At 39.1% G+C, this 23,611-nt stretch overlaps 1 protein-coding gene across 5 annotated transcripts in view; it reads left to right on the plus strand.

Moving 5' to 3' along the window:
- The window catches only part of agap3 (ArfGAP with GTPase domain, ankyrin repeat and PH domain 3), a 145,624-nt gene that overhangs the window by 76,386 nt on the left and 45,627 nt on the right, over positions 1–23,611 (plus strand). For 3 of the 5 annotated variants that reach the window (XM_023965328.2, XM_078934094.1, XM_011487000.4), the window contains exons 4-11: positions 631–716; positions 3,071–3,212; positions 3,329–3,463; positions 7,798–7,925; positions 8,134–8,289; positions 12,633–12,716; positions 18,707–18,811; positions 20,335–20,506. In XM_023965328.2, the coding sequence (XP_023821096.1) occupies positions 631–716; positions 3,071–3,212; positions 3,329–3,463; positions 7,798–7,925; positions 8,134–8,289; positions 12,633–12,716; positions 18,707–18,811; positions 20,335–20,506 (1,008 nt within the window). Of the gene's footprint in view, positions 1–630; positions 717–3,070; positions 3,213–3,328; positions 3,464–7,797; positions 7,926–8,133; positions 8,290–9,557; positions 11,803–12,632; positions 12,717–18,706; positions 18,812–20,334; positions 20,507–23,611 lie in introns of those variants that run through there. The other 2 variants (XM_078934095.1, XM_078934096.1) reach the window with 2 other exon arrangements.

Consider the following 23,611-nt stretch of genomic DNA (forward strand, 5'->3'; position numbering starts at 1 on the left):
GGCCCAATTTCTTTGGACATATTTCATGATCACTCCGAGAGCTTTTAAGAGTTCTGCATTATTCAATACCGTCAAATTGCTTTCAGCATATTTTCGTATTCATAAGGCGCCGATTTCTCTCCCTGGGACATCTATTGCCTTACAACTTTCTCATTTGAATGTTTTTAATCTCCACAGGATCGCAAGCTATTGAAATGATATGCAAAATCTAATTTGCTGCGTGGCTCTCCCATTGGTCTTCTCTTTATCTGGAGCCGATGGCAAAAGAACAGAATTTATGTCGAAAAGAAATGGAAAGTTAAAGTGTCAGCTTCTTTTCCTTTCAACACAGGTTTCCAGTTTGAAATGAAATACAAAGCAGATCATTTTACCTGATTTAATTTTGTTCGCATGATTAAAATGCTTTTTGTTGCTCAAAATTCAATTGTTTTTTTGAAAAATCTTCCAATCTGTTGTCTGTGCAAAAACTACATTCAAATCAATGTTTGCAAAGAGAAAGCTTGACCTTTCCATGATTTAGTATTAAGCCTAATTCTAAATTTTAATGCATCTCTTGCATTTACATGAAGAAGTTTTGCTCTTCTTCTCTGATCTGTTTGCTCTTATAGACCGAGCCTCTTTATTTTTCAGGTGGGCGTTTCAAGAAAGAAATTGTGGTAGATGGACAGAGCTACCTACTGCTAATCAGAGATGAAGGGGGGCCTCCAGAGTTGCAGGTAGGCTATCAATTGAAATGTTTATATAACGCAGATTCTGCAAACTGCAACATTTAGTCCAAATGACTCCATAACAACACGATTGGTTTTATGCTTTTTTTCCTCTAAGGACCAGGGGTGTAACGATAAATCGATAAATTGATTTATTTTCTTACGATCCGACCAGATCGATCAATTAAATTGAATCGACAGGAAATAAATCGATTACATCAATATCGGAAAATTACCATTTGGAACGATACACAGCAGGTTTATGTTACTATAGTGTAAAAACGACGCGATGCAGCAAAAACTGCTCAGTCCAATATTCCAGTCCCATTTGTGGAAACACTTTGAATTTAGCAAACACATGTGACCACAGTGTGCTAGAATGTTCCAATAATGTTCCCTTTGGGTCATTTTAAACTGGAAAAACAACAGTGGGCTGAACTTTAGGAAACTAAAATGTGAATAAATTTGACATTCATTCTGGTTTACTTGTTTGTTTATATACATGTATTTAGTTACATTTTATTATCTTGCAAGAAATCCAAGGAATCTGGAAAACTTCAACTACACTGTTCAGTATTTCTCTGAGTCCCACTGGTGGAATTTTGACTAAAGATGTCTTGGATTCATTTTTGATCTGGGAATCGGATCATTCACAATGAATCAATATTTTCAATGAATCAAACCGTTGTTAAAATGAATCGTTACAGCCCTACTACATGTTGTTGCAGAGGCAAATATCCTGTTGAATCCTCTTGAGAAGCTGATCGGTTGAGTTTTGTGGATGACCATCTCTTGAATACGCCGCAGTCCATTCTGTTGTTTGCGTGTTTGTTTATTTTTACAAAAACTAGCAGGAGAAAATAATCATGATTTAATGAACCTGATTAACAAAAGGTAAGAAAAAGGGACTGCAAAGAAAGTGGTTGCAAAAAAGTGGCACCAAAACAGCCAAAAACAGGGATAAACAGCCCAAACTCTCCTCTCCTTCTCCATCCTGAGGACAGGTGAGCTGGCACTTATCAAACCTGTCACCCAGGTGTCACTAATCACCAATTTAAAAAGGTGAAACATGCAAACTACATCAAAAAAGCAAATATTTCAGCTCCTATAATTGTAATGCTTTTGTCACTTTTCCAAGTCCAACTCATCTTACGAGCTGCTGCGTATTTAAACTCCATCAAAAGGATGTTACCTGTTATTTGGGTTTAAAATTGAATTATAGCCTATGCTGGCTTTGTTTTCTGAAAGGGTCTGAGGGAAACTCTAACGTGTGTGGAATCTGTCTTTCTTCTTTTGTATCTACCAAAACATTTTTGGGAAAACTATTGACTCCAGCTTTTCCTGTTTTTCCTTTTAAGTTTGTGCTGAAAATATGAGAAATGGCACATCCCCCAAAAACAACTACCGTAATTGAATGTGGAGAAATTCTTGATATGGAAGGTTATTTAAATATGATTTAACAAGGTGGAGAATTAAAAGTTTTTTTTTTTTACTTTAGTGTTAAATTAAATAGTCAGTAGCATTATATTCTTTTGGGCTCTTTCACTCTTATTATCTAAAGAAGGAAAAAAATATTAAATATGATCTTAAATCATTTAAGGTAGTAGATTTTTCCCTCAGAGGTTGTAGATATAAATCTGCATTTGTCTATATAAATCTGTCTGTTGACTGGAAACAAATTGTTAGTGTTGCTCCATGGAATTATATTCCCTCCCCAGGCTTGCTTGGGGCGTGCAGCTTAAACACGCTTCAGGATGAAAACAAAGCAAACTCTTCTGTGAAAAACGTGAACTTCCAGTGCAGATTCCGTGCAGATCCGGGGCCCGGCTCACGTTCACGCCAGCATCTCTGAGTGTCAGAAAAGGGAACGGAGAAGAGTTTGGCTCAGCTGTCAGCTGCCTGTGTAATTAGTGGAATAATTAAAGGCCTCCATTATGTTCCCACTCAGAGTTGTGGCTCGGAGGCTTGATTTGCTATTCAATCCACGTAGGGGTCTTGGCCAGCATGAGGCTGAATGAAGGAGAGCACAATGCAGGAGAATAGTCTGTCACTGTAACTCTGTTATGTTTAACCCTCTTTCCACGAATGGATGATGATTAGTGAGATTTCAGATCATCTTTTGCTCCATTTTGATCAGAAAATATGGCTTTTTAATATTTTACTAAGCATAAAAACGCAAACGTTAGCACATTATTTCATGCATTTTTATACTCTGTGTTAGCTCTTGTCACGGCAACTCTGAAGGCCCCAGACTTTAAGGTTCCCCTTGTCCAACAGCAGTGACAATACTGCCCCCTTCTGTTATAAATGGATGTAACTCTACTGTTGAGAACTTCCAAACATCTATTTTGTTCTGTCCTCAGTTTGCTGCCTGGGTGGATGCGGTGGTCTTTGTTTTCAGCCTGGAGGATGAGATCAGCTTTCAGACGGTCTACAACTACTTCTTGCGCCTGTCCAGCTACAGGAACACAGCTGAGGTGCCCATGGTCCTGGTTGGGACACAAGGTGTTTGAAACACACACATCTATTTAGTGTTACTGCCTCCGAGTTTTTCCCTTTTTTCTTTGCTCATCTTTGTCTAAATCTATTATTTGATTCGTGTGTTCCTCTTGTTTTGTTAGATGCGATCAGTGCCGCCAACCCCAGAGTGATTGACGACTCGCGGGCCAGAAAGCTGTCAAACGACCTGAAGCGCTGCACATACTATGAGACTTGCTCCACGTACGGCCTGAACGTGGAGAGAGTCTTCCAGGATGGTGAGCAGGAGCGTTTGGAGGAGTAACAGAAAGCATGAGCTTTCAGTGCGTGCATGTTAGGGACGTGTGTCGCTACTTAGGTGGCGATCTTATTCGCAAATCAGGATCGATGATTCACAAATCGAACGACAATTCTTGGTATTTTATCTAAACGTGTCTGAAGTGTTGCTGCATGTAGGTCAGAATCAACAAAACATGAGAAATAAAAACACAAAGCTTTAGAAAAAAAGATATATTTATCACTTTAAATAATGTTAGACTATAAAGTTTTTCTGTCAACTTCCTGCTTAACTTAAACGTCACTGTTGCTTCAGATTAATTTAAAAATCCTGAAAATGTTAACAAGATCAAAAGGTTTTTGCAAATTCTCATTCATATTCATCATATTTTTCTTCTAATTTTAATATATATCTAAAACAAATGTGTTATTTTTTTACTTTCAGAACTATTTTTTGGTAAACTGAACTTCAGTCTCTTTTTAAATTTACGTCAATGTGAAAATCACTCGACAGCTTTACTTTGTAAGAACTTTCACCGACACTTTACTCTGAAGTTGTTTTCTTTTTACTTCCTGTGACAGTACCGTTAATTTTGTCCATGGGCCTTATTTTCCATAGTATAAGTTACAGGAGCCAAAAAATCAAAATTAAGAAGGAAAAAACATATATAAGTGGCTCTTGAGAATAAGTCGTACCCCAAACTAAAAAAAAAAAAAAAACGTGACGTCTATTCTGGAAAATACAGCATTATTATACAATTTAGAACAATATTTACATTGTCTGAAGTGCATTTTTATTTATAAAGGTTGCAAATCAGCTATCTCGAAAATCACTCATTTTTGTAGTCTAATTTTTCGATAACAGGTAACGAGTATCAGAGTATTCGGATACTCGTTACAGCCCTACTACACATAATGTAAAGGTATTAGTTAGGAAATTAATTCATTGATAAAAACACATTTGATTATTACTCACATTAATGCAAATAAAACATTGAAATAAGATACAAAGGATTATTTATGACAATATTTAAGATTAAACATTATAAGAAACTATTTAGATTTGCAGATAAAATTCGTTTTTTGTCAAAATCTGTGAAAAAGGTTGATTACCTCACAATGTAGGAAGATCAAAGTCATTTTAACCTTTTTATCTAACAATTTGGATAGGTTGGATGTCGTCATTTCAAATAAATTCAAAAATAGTCATGCAAAAATAATAAATGTTTGAACTTCTATGTTGAACTATGTTTCAATCAAATATATAATTTCTTTAAGCTACTTCCTTTAGTTTTATAATTAAATAAAACACAATTCAATGAAAACAAATGCAGATGTTTCTGTTATCTGAGTTGAACAAATTCACCTGAATGTGCGTGAAACAGCATCAATCAAAAGAAAATATTTATCTCAGTTATGCATTTATATTTATTTACGTCAGTGGAGTATTTGAAGCAAAGTACTTTGTCTTTTTAAAGTCTGTGGAAACTTTTTGTTCTCCTCTGAGTTTAGAAGTGAAATAGAGAGAACTCAGCTGTTTCAGCTCCATCACTCCATCCCCTGAGGCAGCAGCTCCTTTGAAACTCCTTCATGCCTCACGAACCCTCTGAATGTGAGCTGCAGTGTTCACAGATCATCTCCGTGGCTGCTGCTTTCACTTCTTGTCTTCTGTTCCTACCTTAATTGCTTCCTGAAGCCCATTTTGAAATAATCAAGAGTGAAGTCTGTCTGGAGAAGTTGCTCTGCGATGCTGTCGTCTCCGCTGCGGGGCAGCCGGGCATTATGGTCCCAGCTGTTGGGACTTCAGATCATCTCTGCTCTCCCCCAGTGCAGTTTCACATCACACATGCGTGAACGTTGCCTCCCCCCTCCAAGTCCCTCCTGCTCTCCCCAGCTGAACGTGCTGTGAATGAGATGGCAGGTTGCACCTTCTGCATAGCAAATCCTTCCCCCTCGCGTGGAGACAATGCTCTCATTCGGCCAGAATCACACAACAGGGCTCACTAAAGGACAGAAAAAATGTAGGCTTCATTTTGTGTTATTACTTTTTCTACAAATAGTTACCAATTGTTCCCAGAAGCTCTTCGCAGGCAGTCTGTTCCTCGCTGCCTAACAAACGAGTGAGGGTGGTTCTGCTTTTGTCTGCAACCTTTTAAAGAAGGAACTATTGTCTCGCATTTTCCTGCTGTGAAAACTTAAACTAATTATGTGACTAATTAATGGATAAAATCAGCCAACGTTTTTGTACCTCATAATATATTTTGCACTGTAAGAACAGCCCCTAGAAATAAATCAAATATTCTTAAAATGTGAACATTTTTCTTTAAAAGGAAAAAAATAATGTGCCAGTGGGAGGAGAGAGGTGGTCTTACTAACAATTCTTATTGTAAGACATGTTTTCTTAAACTAATATTTAGCTATTTAAAATGTTCTTGATGAGATTAATTTTAATACACTTTTTTATGTGTGAAAATGGTCCTTTTACTTTCTTCAGATTCAGTTTATGTTTTGAAACAAATGATAAAACTTTTGATATAAGTTCAAGAAACCAGAAAGTGGAGGAAATCTCTGGAACAGAAAATTAGTATAACACGATAAAACTTCTTTTTTTAATTATTTTTTCTTGAAAATAAAAATGTGTTCAGGTTTTCTAGATGGTTCCTCTGTTTGTCTTCCACAGTACAGAGAAATTGTGTTTGTATTGCAAAGAATCCTGAACTTCCAAATGCTGATCAAATTTGAGATAAGCATAAACCTCAACTCTTTGTTTTATTTTCAGCTATCAAGATATATCAAATCTTCCTAAGAAATTAAATCAGAAATTAATTAGAAAATGGAAAAAAAAAAAAGGATGCTATCTTCTTTTCATTAATTACTCCCAATCAGAAAGAGACATACTGGTGTTTGTTTTTGAAAAGAGTTTGTAGTCTTAAAAAGTCCTAGAATGCTCCTGATCAAATCAAATCAAACTCAATCAAATCAAATCGAACTTTAAAAAAGTGCTTTTCAGGCTTTGAGCAGCTTACAGAACTTTGCAGTTAAAAAAAAGTTGAGCGAAATAGAAAAACTGCAATTAAAACCAACCCACCCTTTTGCCCTCTCCCCTCCCTCCCATTAGCACATTTACCCCATGACCCCCCCCCACCACCACCAATAATTGCGGTCATGTTTGCATAAAAGAAACCTAAACTTCTCCTGTGAATAAATTGGAAACATTTATATACCAGCTCTCAGCTACGGGAGCATTGCCACAGAGCCCTTCCACCCACACCGGGACAGCACCGGGGTCCCCCCCCCCACAGCCACGAGACTGCAATGCTAGACCCCAGCTGCCCCAGTGAGGGCAAGCACCTGGCACCAAGGACCCCTTTAAGCCCCCCCCATTTATCCTATTTTTTTCTTATATTTTGAATAGTTGAAGAGCTGGGTTTCTTCTTACTCTTTCAGCTGCAGCACTAACCTCTGATTCAATATCAATTTAAAAAAGAAAAACTTGCAAAAAACAGGAATTTGTTTTTTTTAAACAACGGGTTTGTAAACTGTCAAACTGTATTTGAAATGACTACATCACAGAAAATTAGAAAGATGACCAAAGAGATGGGATGCATGACTGTTGCACACATTGACTGTAGATCTATTAAAAATGAAAAATTAAGCTTTAGAAAATCTGAATGAAAATATGAGCACACATATCTACGTTGTTTTTTAATCAAATATTTGTATCTGTAATTCACAGTATCATGGCATATTTTTATTAATCTTTAACTACGATTATGTGGTTTTTGGCCAATTTCTAAAAACTTGTCTTTTTCTAGGATAGTTTCTGTAGAGCAGCCGAGATTGGCGTCTGAGTTGTGGGTGGGTTTTTTGGCGTGGAGCAAACCCTTCCCGTTGCTGAGAGTGCTCCGTTTAACGCTGTCATGCTAGGTCAAACTCCCTAACACATCAAACCAAAGTTAGCTGCCAGCTCAGACGAGGAAAACAAAGACGTACAGGGATCTATTAGTCTGCAAGTGGATGCATCGGAATGGAACGGAGCAGGAAGTGGCCCGCCCAGCCTATTTTCTAGATCACAAATAAGCTCTTTTTCAAACGGCATGTTTTTGTCTGCTCCTGATTCACAACAATTTGAATAAAAAAGACCCAGAAATGCAATTTTGAGCTTGAATTTCATTCTATATCACCCAAAACACAATTTTCCTTCAGTCTTTTCAGGAGTCGTGTTTGATTTGAGGCTGTTATGAAGCAAAAAGGACAAGCAGACACATTCTTAGTCTTGTTTTCACACTCTCAGCTCTTGAAATCTCCAGTCAACCGTCTCTGTGTTTGCCCCCAGTTGCCCAGAAGATTGTGGCCATGAGGAAAAAGCAGCAGCTATCTATTGGTCCCTGCAAGTCCCTCCCTAACTCCCCCAGCCACTCATCAGTCCCCGCTGCATCCATCCCCTCCGTTCACATTAACCAGGTAAGAGCTCTTCAGCTTCATTTCTGTTGACAAGTGCTCTTCTGTACAAAAACAAACAAAAAGTTTACACGTTTGTTCTTAATGATTGCTCACTTTGTAAGTGTGGGAAACCCTGACGTCATCCTGACCCGGCTCGCTTTCGCTCTTTCTCATCCTGCCTCCTCTCCTCTGACTCTCTCGGTTCCTCCTAATCTCCCTCCTTTCCCAGGCGGCCAACGGTGGGGGCGCGTTCAGCGACTACTCCTCCTCTGTTCCCTCCACCCCCAGCATAAGCCAGCGGGAGATGCGCATTGAGACCATCGCTGCCTCCAACACGCCCACGCCAATCCGCAAGCAGTCGAAACGCCGCTCCAACATTTTCACAGTAAGTATGCGACAGCTGATGCAAAGCAACACCCACTCGCACTACTAGGAGACGTGGAGCCAAGCACACTTTGTCCACCAGAGGGAGACAGGTAGCCCAGAATGCATTAAAGCCCGACTCTCCTGCCTCTGATGCAGGAAAAGACAGTGACTTGTCGACCCGACACAATGAGCAAAGGAGAACAACATTTTACTGATCTTATTTTAGATCCTTAAAATGCTCAAAAAAGTCTGCTTTGGAGCAAAAATCAAACACTGTGGAATAAAGAAAAAAGAAAAGACCTTTCTTCATGTCCTTTTTGTTTTCTAATTGGATGTAGAAAGTGGATTAAGTCTGTTATCTCAGCCACCCCCACCCCCCATCCCTCTTATTTTGATAGATCCGTTCTGCCTCTTCTTCTGCCTCTAAAAATTCCAAGCAACCTTTGTCATCTTTACTCGGCAATAATTGTGCAAGCTTCATTCAGCATCTCAGCTTCAGATGGAAAACGTGCAGATCATCCTGCTAAATCTAGATTGCTCCAAACCCCCCCCCCCCCCCCTCCCTTTCAAATCTGGCTCACATTTAATTCGGATTCCCACCCCCACCAGCGCCCCGACCCTTGGCTTCTTGCTCCTAACCCTCATGTCCTGTCCCTTCTGGCCCTTGGCTCTAACCAGTAGCATACATGTGCACTAACCCCTCTATTTTCCTTATCTGTCCTAAGCTTGTCGTTTACTTGTGCCCTCTGTGACCTTTCTATGCTCCTTCATCCCCCTTCTTTGCCAGCCTTCTCCTTTCGCTGCAAAGCATTCCCTAATCTTGCGTTGCCAGATCTGAGCCCCCTCAAGCTCAAGAGGCTCTGGAAGGTCTGCAGAAATCAGAGATTGGTCAAATGAGAGCCAACATTTAATTGAGTCGGTTCAACTCAGCAGGAGGCAAATTCTGAGCAAAAATGTTTTCCGAAGTGGAGCAGGGTTCAGTTTTGTTTCCAGAACTTTCTGAGCTTTTTGACACAAAGATCCGGCTGCGTGAGATTTCCCATCTTCTAGTTGCTCACCTCTGAAATGTCTCTTTCCTCCTCACGTCCTCCTTCCCTCGCCGCTGTCCTCCTTCTTTAAGCTAACTCCTTCTCTATACACCTCTGTTTCTGCCCCCCTCCCTCTGTCTCTCTCCCACTGCCTTCATTCTTGTACCCAAGCTTTTGTTGGAGCCGTAGGTTTTGTGGCCTCCAACCAAGTTCAGGCTGTGTGCTAGCTCCCCTTGTTGTCTCCCTTCCCCCCCGCTAGGTAGTGACTAACCATGTCCACCAGAGAAATGAGCCTCTCCCCGTCCGCGTCATGGAGATGCCGAAGCACGCCACCTACCCGGTTTGGGTGCCGGAGTGGCAGGCCGAGCGGGAGTTTCAGCTCATGACCTTCTGAGGAGCAGCGTGCCGAGGGAGGGAGGGAGGGAGAGGGTGGGATGGGGTGTGTCAACATTTCTTCAGTGACGCTGGAAGAGGGCAGTGGGCTCAGGACAGGAAGACTTGCAGTTTGCCGGCTGAAAAGTTTCATCGCCACAACAATGTCGAGGAAGTCTATCTCCCAGCTTTTTGTCGGTTCTAAAACTACGTTTCCCTTTGTGCTGCCAGTTCTCTAAAAAACTCCTGCAAATCACTGACAGATTCCAGGTTGCCGTTTATGTATTGAGCTTTATGTATTTTATTAATTTGGAGGAGTTAGAGGAAGATAAAAAAACAAAATAAAAAAAAACGAGGACAAAAAAAAAAAACGCCTTAATGTCACTGGAAGAAAAATATTGGATTTGTCTCCATAATCTTACATTTAAGAGTCAGCACTCCTTCAGGTCAGAGAAGGGATCTGGTTACTTTCATGGCACTGGCAACGGGACTCTTATGACCAGAAACGCAGCTGCGATTTCATTAAATTATTTGATGGTATCTCCCAAAACAGACGCTTTTAGAATATTCAAGTAACCCAAAGCTTTATGACATGAAATCGTATCACTTCATGTTTTCACTGCCCTCAAAATCAACCAGTCAAGCCAGACTTTTGACCATAATCACCATCGGCCACTAGGTGTCAGCGCAGCATGTGTTATTCCTTCCTAGTGCTTCCATGGTCAATAACTAAACTGTTCTGTTACTCGTCTTGGGTCTGCTGTCCTCTTTAGACTGTCTGTCACTTTTTGTGTTGAAAAGCACATTGGATTTAGACAAAAATAATTTTTTATACGCAACTCCATTACAACCCATTAATTTGTACTAATGCGACCCGTTTTTTTTCTTAATGTCTTGCCATCAATGGTTTCTCATTCCGTAGACTTGTTGATGGATCTTTCCACGTATAAGACAAAATAAACGAAACGACCAAAAAATATAACCATTTCACACTGTTTTTTAATACTTGCAGATTTGTGCTTCTGTTTCCAACCTTTCTTCAACAAAAAGGGCTTTCCAACTCCTTCCGAATTAGAAGAGCATGACGATTAAAAGTAAAGAGTCCCCCTGCTTTGCCAGTCGTGATAGAGAGGAGATTATTGGTTGAGGACTTGCTGCTGCTTTACCCTCTGTGCTCATTTAGGGTAACACACGTAGGACTTTGCGCCTGGTCCAGCCGATAAGGTTGGAGTGTTCACGAGCTCAGAGTAGACTGTCCAAAACGGACTGTAGGGACTCTTCTGGAAATGCCCCGACAACCCTTTCTGCCACGTCCCCCCCCTGTTGCTCCCATTCAAACACGCCATACAAAAAAAAAAAAAAAAAAACAACAACAAAAAAAAAAAGCCACGCTGTACAGTCAAGTCACTCTTGGAACTGTCATCAAGCCGCCCAAAGGACACAACCTTTGCTTACATGACATCACTCTGCCTTCTCCCCTAAATGAGGACTCAAGGACTAGACGTGCCAAGTTTTTCTTTCCTTCCTTTGTTTCGGTCTGTTTTTGGGTTCGTTCATGTTTTTCTTGGGCGTGTTGAAGTACTGAATGGAATGAAAAAAATGTGGTATGATCTTATAAAGGTTTGGTAGGTGAGATTTATCTAGGTAATTTTATGAAGGCCTTCATAAAACAGTAGTGTAGACTTTCAGATAGTTGCTCTTAAATGAAACTGGGTTGCACCGACTTGTATGAATGTAGTTAAAAATAATTATTTTCTTTTTATTTATTTCTCCATTTTTTTCCTTTGTTTTTTTTTTTTGTTTTTTTTTTTCTTTGTTCAGGTTTGGTACAGAGATTATGAACTCTTGCATAATCGCTTTTCTATCATGAATGGATTGACAATAATATAGACTGCTGTATATCTTGTATTGTATTTTATTTACAATGCTTCTATATAAAAAGAACATACATATAAGGAATATATGAAATAATGCCTTTATTGTTCATCCAATATTTTGTGGGAACTGCAATGTTTGGCTCAATCTGTCGAATATTTTGAAGTGAATTTGTGACTTGCTTTGTATGGTGTCTGTATAGAAGCTGAACAAGTCATCATTCAAAAAAAAAATAAAATGTTGGAAAAAAATCTAAATTCCAGAGTCGGTTTACTTGAAGTCAGACTCTTAATCCATTGGTGACTGGACATTCCTCATGTTCTGAGTGAGACCATACATGCTCATGTCTGTCCCTAACTGTACCTCATCTCTTTCTTTTTTGTTGGGGCGGGAACGTTCTATTTCAGTTATCTTTTTATTTATTTCCATATGACAGAATTTTTTTTTTTTATTACCTCCACAGGCTCAACTAGGGTTTTAAATTTGTGAAATGATTTATGCTCCAACAGATTTTTGCAGGTGAAGCGCTGGAGGAAGCCGTCCGGGCTGCTCTGAAATAACCCTGTTTCCTTTCTCTTCTCTTCTAACTGTGACATTTTTATTGCACTGTATCGGCCGTTTTCAATGAAACCGTTTGAACGCTGATTCGTCAGCAGTTGCCCAGCAGGTCCTCTAAGGGCCCACTCTTGGTCTCAAACAGAGGAAAGGATCCCCCCCCCCCCTCGAAGGGTTGCAGGGCTGAGTCATGACTCAATATGTGGTCGTCTTTGGTCTCTTCTGTGTTGAAATGCGTCCAGTGTGGTCTTGGTTTGTTCTTTTTTTTTTTTATTAAACTGCACGTTGATGTTCCTGCTGTTTGTTTGCTGGTCTGCCTGTCTGTTAATTTTGGAGCTTTTTTTTTTTTTTAACTTTTATTTTGCAACGCCGTGTTTCTCCACAAATACACAATATCCCTCTGACCTCCAGCCTATCTGCCTCACCCACACACGCTGCAACACACACACACAAATGTCCCTCCACCTCACACCCCCACAGCTCCGTCCATGTGCCGCCTGAATTTCTGACTGACTTTCTTGTTCTCTTGCAGTCACGGAAAGCCAGTGAACAGACAAAGAGCGTTGACAGTAAAACAGACAGCATAGGCAGTGGGAGGGCCATACCTATCAAACAGGTGAGCAGGTGTACTGATGTTTTATCCCCATTTCTTATAATTCTCTTGGTAAGTATTGTTTTAGTAGTTTTTTTTAACTTTCTGTTCAATCCCAGCTCAATCATAGGAAAGTACAGCCACTAGGTGGCGGCACACCACTACTAATAACATTCCTCAGAAACTGGGAGGCATCACATGTAAAAATTGGATCCTTTAATTAAAATTTGGCCTCATTAACTTTGAAAAACAGAAGTTATGTTAATTAAAACCCCATATTTTAACCTTTTTAAACATAAAAATAAGCTACTTTTTAGTTTTAGAATTAATACAATTATTTCAATTGTGTATCTTTATGCATTGGAAGAGTTAAAATTGTTTATATTTATGCCATTACAAGTGCTTAATTGTAAAATAACCACCTTAATTTCAATTATAGGTCAAGTAGACATTATTATTTTTGGCAAAAATTTATATTTTTAGGCAAGTCTATTAAGGAATAGTTATCAACATTTTTTTAGAAATATGCTTTAGAAAGACTATTTTTTTGTTTGTTTTTTATTTTATTATTTTGATTTTTATCATTTTACATGAAGTTTTAATGAGTTATTTCACCTGAATGAACCAAATCGAAGTGAAAAGTGATTGAAATTTGTGAGTGAGGACCTGCTGCAACCTGAGGAATACTAATGGACACAGCTATTAGTAATCACTTATGACTGGTTTGGGGTTTTTCAAAATGGGTCAGCTTTTCCTATATTATCTCCTTTAGCTACTAAAGATAAAAAAAAATAACATCTTTCTTTAGCAGCTGCTCAGCCAAACCTCCTCATTTTCTCAGAAAAAAACCTGCCAGGACCTCGGCGCTTCAGCACACGTGAAATAGCGGCAGGGTGGCTCTTTAGATAACCCCTTTAATCAGAAGGTTCACCTTTGTGTTTATTGCAGATTAAACATCTATAAGATGACACACTGGATCTACTATAACAGATAAAGCATAAACATTTAGGTTATTTTTGCTCAGACATCCTTCAATTTATGCAAAGGAGCTTAAATTAATCTCTTTTTTTGTTTGATTTAAGTGAAAAATTCCATTGTTGTCATTTTTCTTTGGTTTTGCACCTGAATTTCAGAAAAACCAGATTACCCTGAGAACAATTCTGACTGTAAACTCCCCTTTTGACATACAAGGAGCTCCTTTTAGAGGCCTGGCGGATTTCAGTCGGTGTCATGATAACACCCCCCCCCCCTCCAGCTGCGTCTTTATCTACAAAAGGAAAGACCAATTTAGCTGCAGAACTGGGGAGGAAGTAGTTAGTCTCCTGGTCAGGCCAAAGCCCAATTAAGGAGATCAAAGTGTCAATGTGGATTTAATTACTCCTGCTCCCTCACCCCAATCGGGGCAAATTACACATCACCCCCCCCAACGCATCCCTTCAACCTCAAATCTATAGAAACAGTGAGCGGGCCTGACCATAAACACTGAGTAAACACCAGTAGAGCAGCATGCTGGCTCCATGATGGACTACACAGATCCTCCCCCCTGACTTTCCCGGCCCGTCACAAAGACGCGACCTTTCATTCTGCAGCTTTTCTCTGACAAAGAAAGAGATGCTCAGGTCTGTGTGGACCTGACCAGACCGACTGTCTGAGGCTGGGGTCTGCAGCCGGAGGCTCTGAAGCCACATCTTTGACTTGTGCGCTGCAGCTCCCTGACAAAAACAATGAGAGCCACTTTAAAAAGGAAAAGCCATTTATTTAACATTGATTTCATTATAGTCAGCAAAGTTTATGAATGGATGAATAAAGTGTTTTCACAAGAGTAGGTTTTTTTTTTAAACCACTGTTGTCATTAGACTGAATTAAAATACTTTATGTGATCAACCATTGAAAAGTTCCAAATTCCAACGTAAATTGTTGTCTGTAAGTTTTGTTTATAATTGGTAAAAGTCTACAGCATAGATTATTTTGTGCTGTTAAAAAATGTTTAGTGGCTATCCAGTAAGGGGATACCCACTAGAAAAAGAAAAAATATTTTTTACTTTTCAAAATCTAAAAACAATGAAAAAAATAAGAAAAAAAACTGTTAGATAGAATTCCTTCAAATTGAATGCTATACAGCCCAATAAGAAGCAGTTTTGTTAACTAATTTTAAGCAAATGGTTTGTATTTTTGAATTTCCATGTACCTAATTGTAGTTTGTTTGATTACTGTGACAAAAAATTAGTCTGAGTGAAAATGACTCACTGTACAACAAAATGTCAACAAAATGGAAAAAACAGTCTTAGTACAAGCTGACCCATTTTAATAAATCATCGTAAAATTCCAAACTAGCACTTATTCTCATTACATAAATCCAAATTTTTGTTTCCAAAATACTGTCAACATTTATTGAATTTAAAACCAAAAACATTCTTAATATTGAATCAAATATGAAAAACAAAATTAGAGTTTTTTTTAGTCCAAAATTGAGTTTTTATTTTTATTTTTTTGGTCAAGAGTTTGGAGGAAAAGGGTTTAGACTCATTTTAATAATAATTTTCTAGTTCTTTGCTCTTAATGAGACGAAAAATTCTGCTGGTTTTGAGAAAAGCTTAGAAAGGTGTAGGTAGGATAAAAGATCAAGTGAAAACAACTGAAAACCTGGCAAAATATCTTGAATGTCTAAAAACACGTTTTAAGATCTTAGTAGCAAGTGTTAAATCTTCTTTTGGATCATAAACCATTGTTAAGTTCAGGTTACAGCAGTAGTAAATTGGGAAAGTTTTTTATTTGGAGTCGATTTGCTGCAGGAAGAAGATCCTGTTTTGTACGGGGTGTGAAATCTTAAATGGAATAAATGTGACCTTTTTGTCAGAAATAAGAATGAATTTTAGATTTTGAGGAAAAAAAAGTCTTTAAATTTCTGTTAGTATTTATGACAAAAGAAAATAGTACACTTATATGTGGCGTAATAGTAGCAGTAACACAAGTACATCTTAGTGTAGTATTTCTGAAAGAATTAGGTAAGATTTCTTTGGCTCCCTCTGGGTTTTTATCAGAGAGAAACAAACGTGTCTTCTGGTGTTGAGGGTTGCAGGCGCCTGGTCTAATGTCATGGATCTTTCTTGTAATGGGGGGTTTATTTGCTGAAATGACAAAAACAGAATGGTATACAAATAATTTTATAACTGCAACTGCCATTGTAGAAAACCTTTCACGTAAAAGACCAGAAAATTAGGCTTTTGCGTGATGTTCTAGCTCTGTATCGATCCCTAAAACAACTTTGATGAATAATCTCAAGCTCTTCATGTATAGATTAATGCATGCTTCAGTAAGGCTACAAGATGGAACATATTTGCTTGTAAAACATGCAGCAAGAAGTTGCCAAAGGCTCTTTCTATGACTGGATCATTTACTTTGTAAAATTAGAGAGGCATTTCAAAAGTATTTACAGTTCTTTTATTGAATGAAGTGAGAAGTCGGCAGCGTATCGATCAGAGGACACATTTCTTCCTGAAGAATCATCAAAACAGTCAATAGATGTGACAACAGTGAAGCAAGGCTTTTGGATACTTCCATTTGATTGTACTGTGTGTGTGTCTATAGTGTAGCTGTCGTGTTGTGACAGTAAGTCACTGCAAAAAGAAAGAAAAAAATACACTAATCTAAAGAAGAAAATAACTAAAAAGTTGTCAAATATCTACCATTTTTACTTAACAAGAAATCTTATAAGATATTAAAATCTAGAAACAAGCAGTTCCAGAAAGTATTCAGAAAGGGAAGAATAACGGCTAACTGTTAACTCAAATTGATTGTTTTACAGTAGTTCTAAGAAAAAGGTTTGTATTTTTTAGTTTTTTTTAACCTAATTGTAGTTCATTTTGATTACAGCGACAAAAAACTAGTGTAATCAAAAGAAATGACTCGTTTTAAAACGAAATGTGAATAAAATGAGAAGTTGGTCCATCCTGAAAAATCCACAAAACATCTTAAACTATTCATAAATCTACCTTTTTGTTTCCAAAATAATAACAATGAATGTCAGTCTAACTTTTCAGCATTTATTAAACGTTAAAATAACACCATTTACCAAAAATTCCAATACAGCTTAAAAACTGTCTAAAAACAAGGTTTTATGTCTTTATTTTGGAGCAAATAGTTTGCAGTGTTCTTATCAACTTTTAACAAAAAAAAAAATCTTCACTGTGCTTCCAAATATTTTTACGTCATTCTACGTGATTTAAAAAAACAGTCTTTGTTTGCAGAAAATCCTTTGGCAGAAACTGCTCGTGTAAAAAAAAAATTATTGTTAAAGTTACCAGATTTGGTTTGGGAATCCTGTACGGTGGCTCTGAAGTGCCAATCACCCAACGAAAAAACATGTTAAAGATCACAACGACAAATAAAAAGACAAACAATATTTTAGAAAACAAAGTAAATTCCAGAAATCAAAATGTAATGAAAACGAACTGGAAAAATAAGGGATTATGGGACATCACCGATTGGATGATGACGTTTCAGTTTTAAGGAAGAGGGAGAGCAGACGGTTTGATCAATCACCAAACTTTTGCAATTTAAAATGACTTCAGGCTACTGCAAAACACCAAATAACTTCCTGTTGAACAAACGTCACCAGCTAATCAGTGATGTCCCATAATACCTATCTTTTCCGGTTTCTTATTTTGTTTCATTTTTTTAACATTTCATTTGGATTTCTTGAAATGACTTTTGTTTTCTTTTTTTCTAAATTTGTCCTGTCCAACAGCTGAGCAAGCAGATCAAAGCTGAGTGCCTCTTGTATTGGACAGATTTTATTGTTACAATTGGGGACTTTTGTTTTCTGAGAGGTTTCCTTTTTTTTTTGTCGGAATAGTGTTTTGGTTATTTTCTAAATTACATTTTGGTTTCCTGAATTTTGTTTTGATTTCTAAAATGTTTCCTTCTTCCTGTTTAATTGTGGTTTTGATCTTTAATAAGCTTTTGCGTTGAGTGATTTGCACTTCAGGGCCGCCATGGTCACGTTTAGTTGTGTTTGCTCCAAACACATGCTAAATTTGCATGGTTTAGCCCAAATATAGTCATTTCCTTGACCCGCACGTTGACTCAGTCTGCTGAGAACTGAAGCCGCCAGTTAACGTCACCACCAGAACCCCCCCCCCCCCCGTTGGATCAAGGTTCGGATTAGGATGATTGTCGGCAAACACCCTGGTGCACAGGTCACTTAAGGTCAGCCCTTCCTGATGTGTTAATCGGGATTAAAGCCTGCAGTTTAGTCCTGACTAGCATAAACACCCCCCTTCTTTTTTTTTTGCTCTGTGAAACCCACACGGGGCATGGCTGTAAAAGCACAAACACTGCCCCGGCTTAATCCCCTAATTAAGCGGGCCCCTCCTTGCTGTTTAACCTCCGAGAGCCTCCTGGCCCTCGCAGGCAGCAGCATTCGGTCACCTCCAGCAGAGGAACTGCATTGTTTACCAGTGGATTTACTCAACAGATAAGGAAACCATCCGAGGCCTTAAAAGGCCCCCGAAGATAAAGTGGAATAGAATAAGAGCCGAGTGGGCTTTGAAGAGCCCAGATCACACTCTCTAATCCCCGGATTGAGGGGTCTTCCAGAGTTCAGCCTGTAATGTGTATGAATGCAGGGAGGAGGTCTGGCAAATTGGATTGTCTCTGTTTTCAGTGGTGTCTTTGCTCGAGGAACCTGGCAAACTTTGTGAAATCGGATACAAATGTCCACTATGAAGCTCTTCCTAACCAAAAAAAAAAGTTATAAATAAAGTTTGACCTTTTTTTTCTTACTGTTTTTTATAAACACATGTACCACTTTCATTACTCTATTGCTCCATAATTACTACATGCCATGACTTGCAGATGCTTTCTGATGCACCACAGACAGCATTCTTTATGTAGCCCCCCATAAAAACAATAATAAAGCTGTTTTATGGTATTTAATACCCATAATGGCACATACCATCAAGCGTGCTGCTTTTGGGAGAGCACAAGATCACCGTAAGTCCTGTTTCTTACAGGGAATCCTTCTGAAGCGAAGTGGCAAATCCCTCAACAAGGAGTGGAAGAAGAAGTACGTCACACTGTGCAGTAATGGCCTCCTCACTTACCACCCCAGTTTACATGTGAGTTTCAGCTCTTCGCCGTTTTATCCTCTCCACTCGTGGTTTCGCCGCACTACTGTTTGCACTTGAGGGTGCTGCTGGAAGTCCTAATGTGCACGACTCATCTGGCGTGATTACGTTAAGCAGCACGGCTGTCTGCGACGGGTAATGACTACATTAGCAAACGCTCGGACTTTAGGTTTACTGCTAAAAAGCTTTGTGCGCTGGTGGTCATCTCCGCCCAGGCTGCAGTGGCTGCTGCGCATGTCGGCTAATGGAGACATGGCTGTGTACCCGCCGTGCTCAGACTTCACACTGGCTTGTATTTATAATGGTTGTCGCTGCGTGGCAGCACAGCCTGACCAGCCTCCTACATCCATCTTTGTCAGAACCCCGCTGGGTCCCTAATACCTCTTAAACACTCGGCTGGTTGTCAGCACACAGTCCGGTTCTGCAGGCGGAGACGTCCCCCCCCCCACATCACTCTCTGATTCATCCAGTTTTCATGTTTGACCTCATGAGGCGAGACACTGGCAGCATTTCCTGCTAATGAAACACTTCAAACTTTGAGAAAGCACTTTGAAAACAAAACTAGCGTTTGGCGGTTACAGCGTTCTGCTGGATTTATTTACAGACGGTTATTATTAGCAGAGCGACTTCGATGTATGTAATTGACAGAACGGACCGTCTCGTGATCACCGCAGCCACCACAGGTCACCGGGGCAATCTGGGACTCAGTTATCTTGGAGGGAAGGTGAAACAAAGCAGCCAGTTACATTTGCAGCCGCCTGAACTCATTCTGAGCAACGGAGCAGACGAGGAGTTCGAAAGGAAAAGGAGGGAGGCAACCAGAGAGCGGAAGAGGGGAACCTTTAATTTCGCAGTCAGCCAAGCCATCCACACAATCACCTTCTGTTAATTCTATCTGCTACATCAATTAAATTGTTTGTAGAAACTAATTGAATGTGGCTTAATCACACATCTTAATAGCTTTGCATGCTTCGATCTGGCTGTTAATTCCAGCAATAAAATGAAATGAGAGCGCTCACTGGGTAATTAGCGAGGAGGCTTGGGAAAGAAATGAGTGCTTTATGATACGGTAATAAAGCAGAGGAGCCAGTGGGGGGACAGCGGAGGCCGAGCTCGCCTCTATCTAGGTCTTTTTTTCTGCTGAGCCCGATGATTTTCACCTTGGCTTCCCACATTTAGGCAGGAGTAGATTCAGACCAAATCAAATGGGCAAATTGAAAGAGAATGAGACAGTTTGCATTCATTAAGCCCAACATCTTGCTATTTGGGGAGACAGTGTGGGCACAGGTGATGTATAATAGCTTTACAATAATTTCTCCACCATCACATATCCTCAGAGGAAGGTCGGAGATGGACTAATGCGGACGGAAACCGGATAGTCTTTTAATTTGTTTTTCTTCCTTGATTCCTTTTGGTCCACTGTGTGTAATCAAGTATAAATTGAGGAAAATATAAAGGCCGGTGAAATCACGGACTCCTCGAGCGCCTCATCTTTAATTTTTATTTTGTCACAGGACTACATGCAGAATGTGCATGGAAAAGAGATCGACCTGCTGAGAACAACCGTCAAGGTACCAGGAAAACGACCCCCCCGAGCGGTGGCCACTGTGGCCCCCACCACGAGTCCCAAAACCAACGGACTAACCAAGGACCGTAGCGCTCTGCAGCTAGGCATTGGGAACACAGGTACGAATCCCAGCAGCTCTTGCAACCCCCCCCCCCCCCCCCCCCCCCCCCAATGGCTTTAGCTAAAGATCATCCAGAAGATAACGAGAAGAATAAAGGAAGCCATGATCATGTTATGTCACGGGGTTGGTACAGGACCCAAATGCAGAGACGGGAGGCAGGGTGTTCCAAAAAACAAGTGATTTTTAATATAACAAAAGGGATAACAGAAAACTAACTGACGGGGTACACAGAGAAACAGGGTAGCGGACAGTATGGACCAGCACAAGAGGAAGGTATAAGACATATAAACTCACAGGACTGACGAAACACAGGTGAAAACGATCAGGGGAGACAAACTCAAACTAAGACAGGCAGGAAGAAACCTTCGAAATAAGACAGGAAGTGGAAGAAAACAGAACCCAAACCACAACAAAATATCTAAGTTTTTGCAGAAACGAAGGTCGACTATCAATGCCAAAATGCTGAATTGTTTCTGTTTTAATATACAAATTGATTAAATATTCATTTGTTGGGTGTCCAATCTAAAAAAATGTTAGTTAAGAAAAACAATTTTCTTTTAAACATTATTTGAGCTAAACAATTATAGGAGTTTTTTATTAAATTAAAAAACATAAGAGGTGTTTTTGTCTGAAAATAGAATAGTTTTTTAAATCGATTCATGGATTCGATGAATTTGTGTCATATTATTGGTACAGATTGACACAGAGAGCAATGTTAGATGTGTTTTTAAGTTCAAATAAAACATTCATACAAGTAAACAGTTGGACAATTGTTTTATGTTTGAGAAAACAAACTAAAGTTATTAATTAAAAAACAAATAAACGCAATTAAAAAGAAATGTCTGTAATGCATTAATTGAAAATAACTCTATAATACCCCACCATATGTAACATACAGTTTGGGTTTAAACCAAAGATTGTGGCCTCCTTAATTTAATGCATATTTATTCCATATTCTTCCCTTCTGGTTAGAATAGTATCGTTCAGAACAGCAACATCTGACTCAATCTACTCGACTGACTTTATGTCCATGCGACACCGTTGATTAACAGGAGATTACAGAAGAGAAGGGGAGAAGAATGAGAAAGAAAAACAAAATTGACTATTAACACACATGGTCGCGCTTAAAAATTCTCTGAATAACCTGGCTGCACTTATTTTGAATGCTGAAAATACGTGGCTTAATCTCGCAGCACTTAAAACTTCTAATCATGCGATGTTTTAGGTTTTACTACATCGTATCGAAACGATGACTCTTCTGCCAACCGTCTTTTACAATCGTTAAATAAAATGCATTTGATTATTTTTGGGACCCATTTAAACATTGGCCTGGTAAAAAAAATCACTTCTCCGAGTGGCTTTCGCGATTTTCTCTAGTTAAGCTTAGCATCTCATTACAGCAGCCCTTAAAATGTGTAGATTGCTCTTCTTCTGTAAATAAGAGCATATGGAGTCCAACTGAAACAGAACTTTATGTGAAGTTTCTCTAAAAGTCAACGGCATACTGGCTAATCCTGATTGGCCTGAAATATCCTTGGATTTGTGGTTTTCAAAGCTCGGAGAGCTCCTGATCCTTACTGTCCACTGTAACTAACATCAGTCTTTTATGTAAAATAAAGAAACACAAACAATAATTAAAGCAGACTTTGAGGAAATGCAAACATACATATGAAAACATAAATCAGTAATTTCCTTCAGCAAAGGAATTTTTGGTTTGGAGGAGGTTTTGGGGGAAAAAAGTTTTTGAATTATCAAAATCTAAAGTAAATGGCATATACTTATATAGCGCTTTTCTACCTACAAGGACAAAGCGCTTTACAGTCACAGACCCATTCACCCAGTCATACACACATTCACTCACTGGTGGCCGCTCCGCTGCCAATCACAGGCGCGCGCCTACCACCAGAGGCAAGGTGGGGTTCAGTGTCTTGCCCAAGGACACTTCGAGTCATGGGCATGCAAGGCAGGAATCGAACCTGCAATCGACCGCCCTACCGCTGCACCACCGCTTAAAGTTCCTCTTTAATATACACCAAAAGGTTATAGGCTAATACCACAAAATGGTGAGGTTCAGGTTTGCTGATGAATTTGGAAGAAACACGACAAATTGATCTATATATTCCAGTCTGTGACATATAGATATATTTGCCTCTGATACTTATATTAGGACAATTACTTAATTAGTTTTTATTCCTGTAAAATAAATGTTGTCTTCTTGTAATTAATCAGTGAAATGGCTCCCAACAGGTCAATTAACTACTTTCTGTAGGTTTCTTTCATGCAAATGAGCTGCCTTGTTCTTTCCATAGTGAAGACTTAATGATCACCCATGACAAATCAGAAATGTCCTTATTACTGAACAGGGAATCGAAGCTGTAGTTTTCCGTCTGAGGTGTGATTTCGCTGCAAATATGATATTCTTAATCATCTGAGGTTTTAGGGACAAGGCCACAAGAGCTAATTTGGTCTGAGCCTAACGGTGCCCCATGAGCCGTACCGCAAGCGGAAACTGGAGCCAGAATTAGGAAGAATGACGCTGGCGTTAGCTGTTGAAGAGGAAACATTTTTTAGGTGAAAAGTGAATAACTGAGTTCGGGTTTGGTACAAACCAGTCGGGACCTTAAACACCCACTCTGACCACCTTTTGATCTATTTTTAAAGCGTTACCAGTGGTCTTTTGATTATGATTGTGCTGTTTTGGGCCCAAAAAAAAAAGATTAGCACATAGTTTATGCACAGCGGCAGTAGTTCTTTAGAAATCCACCTCTGAGTTGTGGGTGGGACCATTGGGACAGAGCAACCCCGCCCCCCTTCCCGCGGTGAGAGCTCTCTGTTTAAATGGATCAGAGAGCTTGTGGCCTTTATTTTCTTTATCAAAAATGAGATCCTTTTCAAACCGCATTTTTTTCATCTGCTCCTTATTCACATCAATTTGAAAAAGGAAATACTCAGACATGAAATTTTAAGCTTAATTCTTTGTATGAGAAAAAATAAAAAAACATGTTAAAAACACCAAAACCAAAATTTATATCGGAGTGGATCTTTATATTATAGGAGTTTTTATTCTTAGGACATTCAATGGGATTTATTTTTTTTACTGAAA

Source organism: Oryzias latipes, chromosome 17, assembly GCF_053564925.1.
Source record: "Oryzias latipes strain Hd-rR chromosome 17, Olatipes_Hd-rR_3.1".
Taxonomy (NCBI): domain Eukaryota; kingdom Metazoa; phylum Chordata; class Actinopteri; order Beloniformes; family Adrianichthyidae; genus Oryzias; species Oryzias latipes.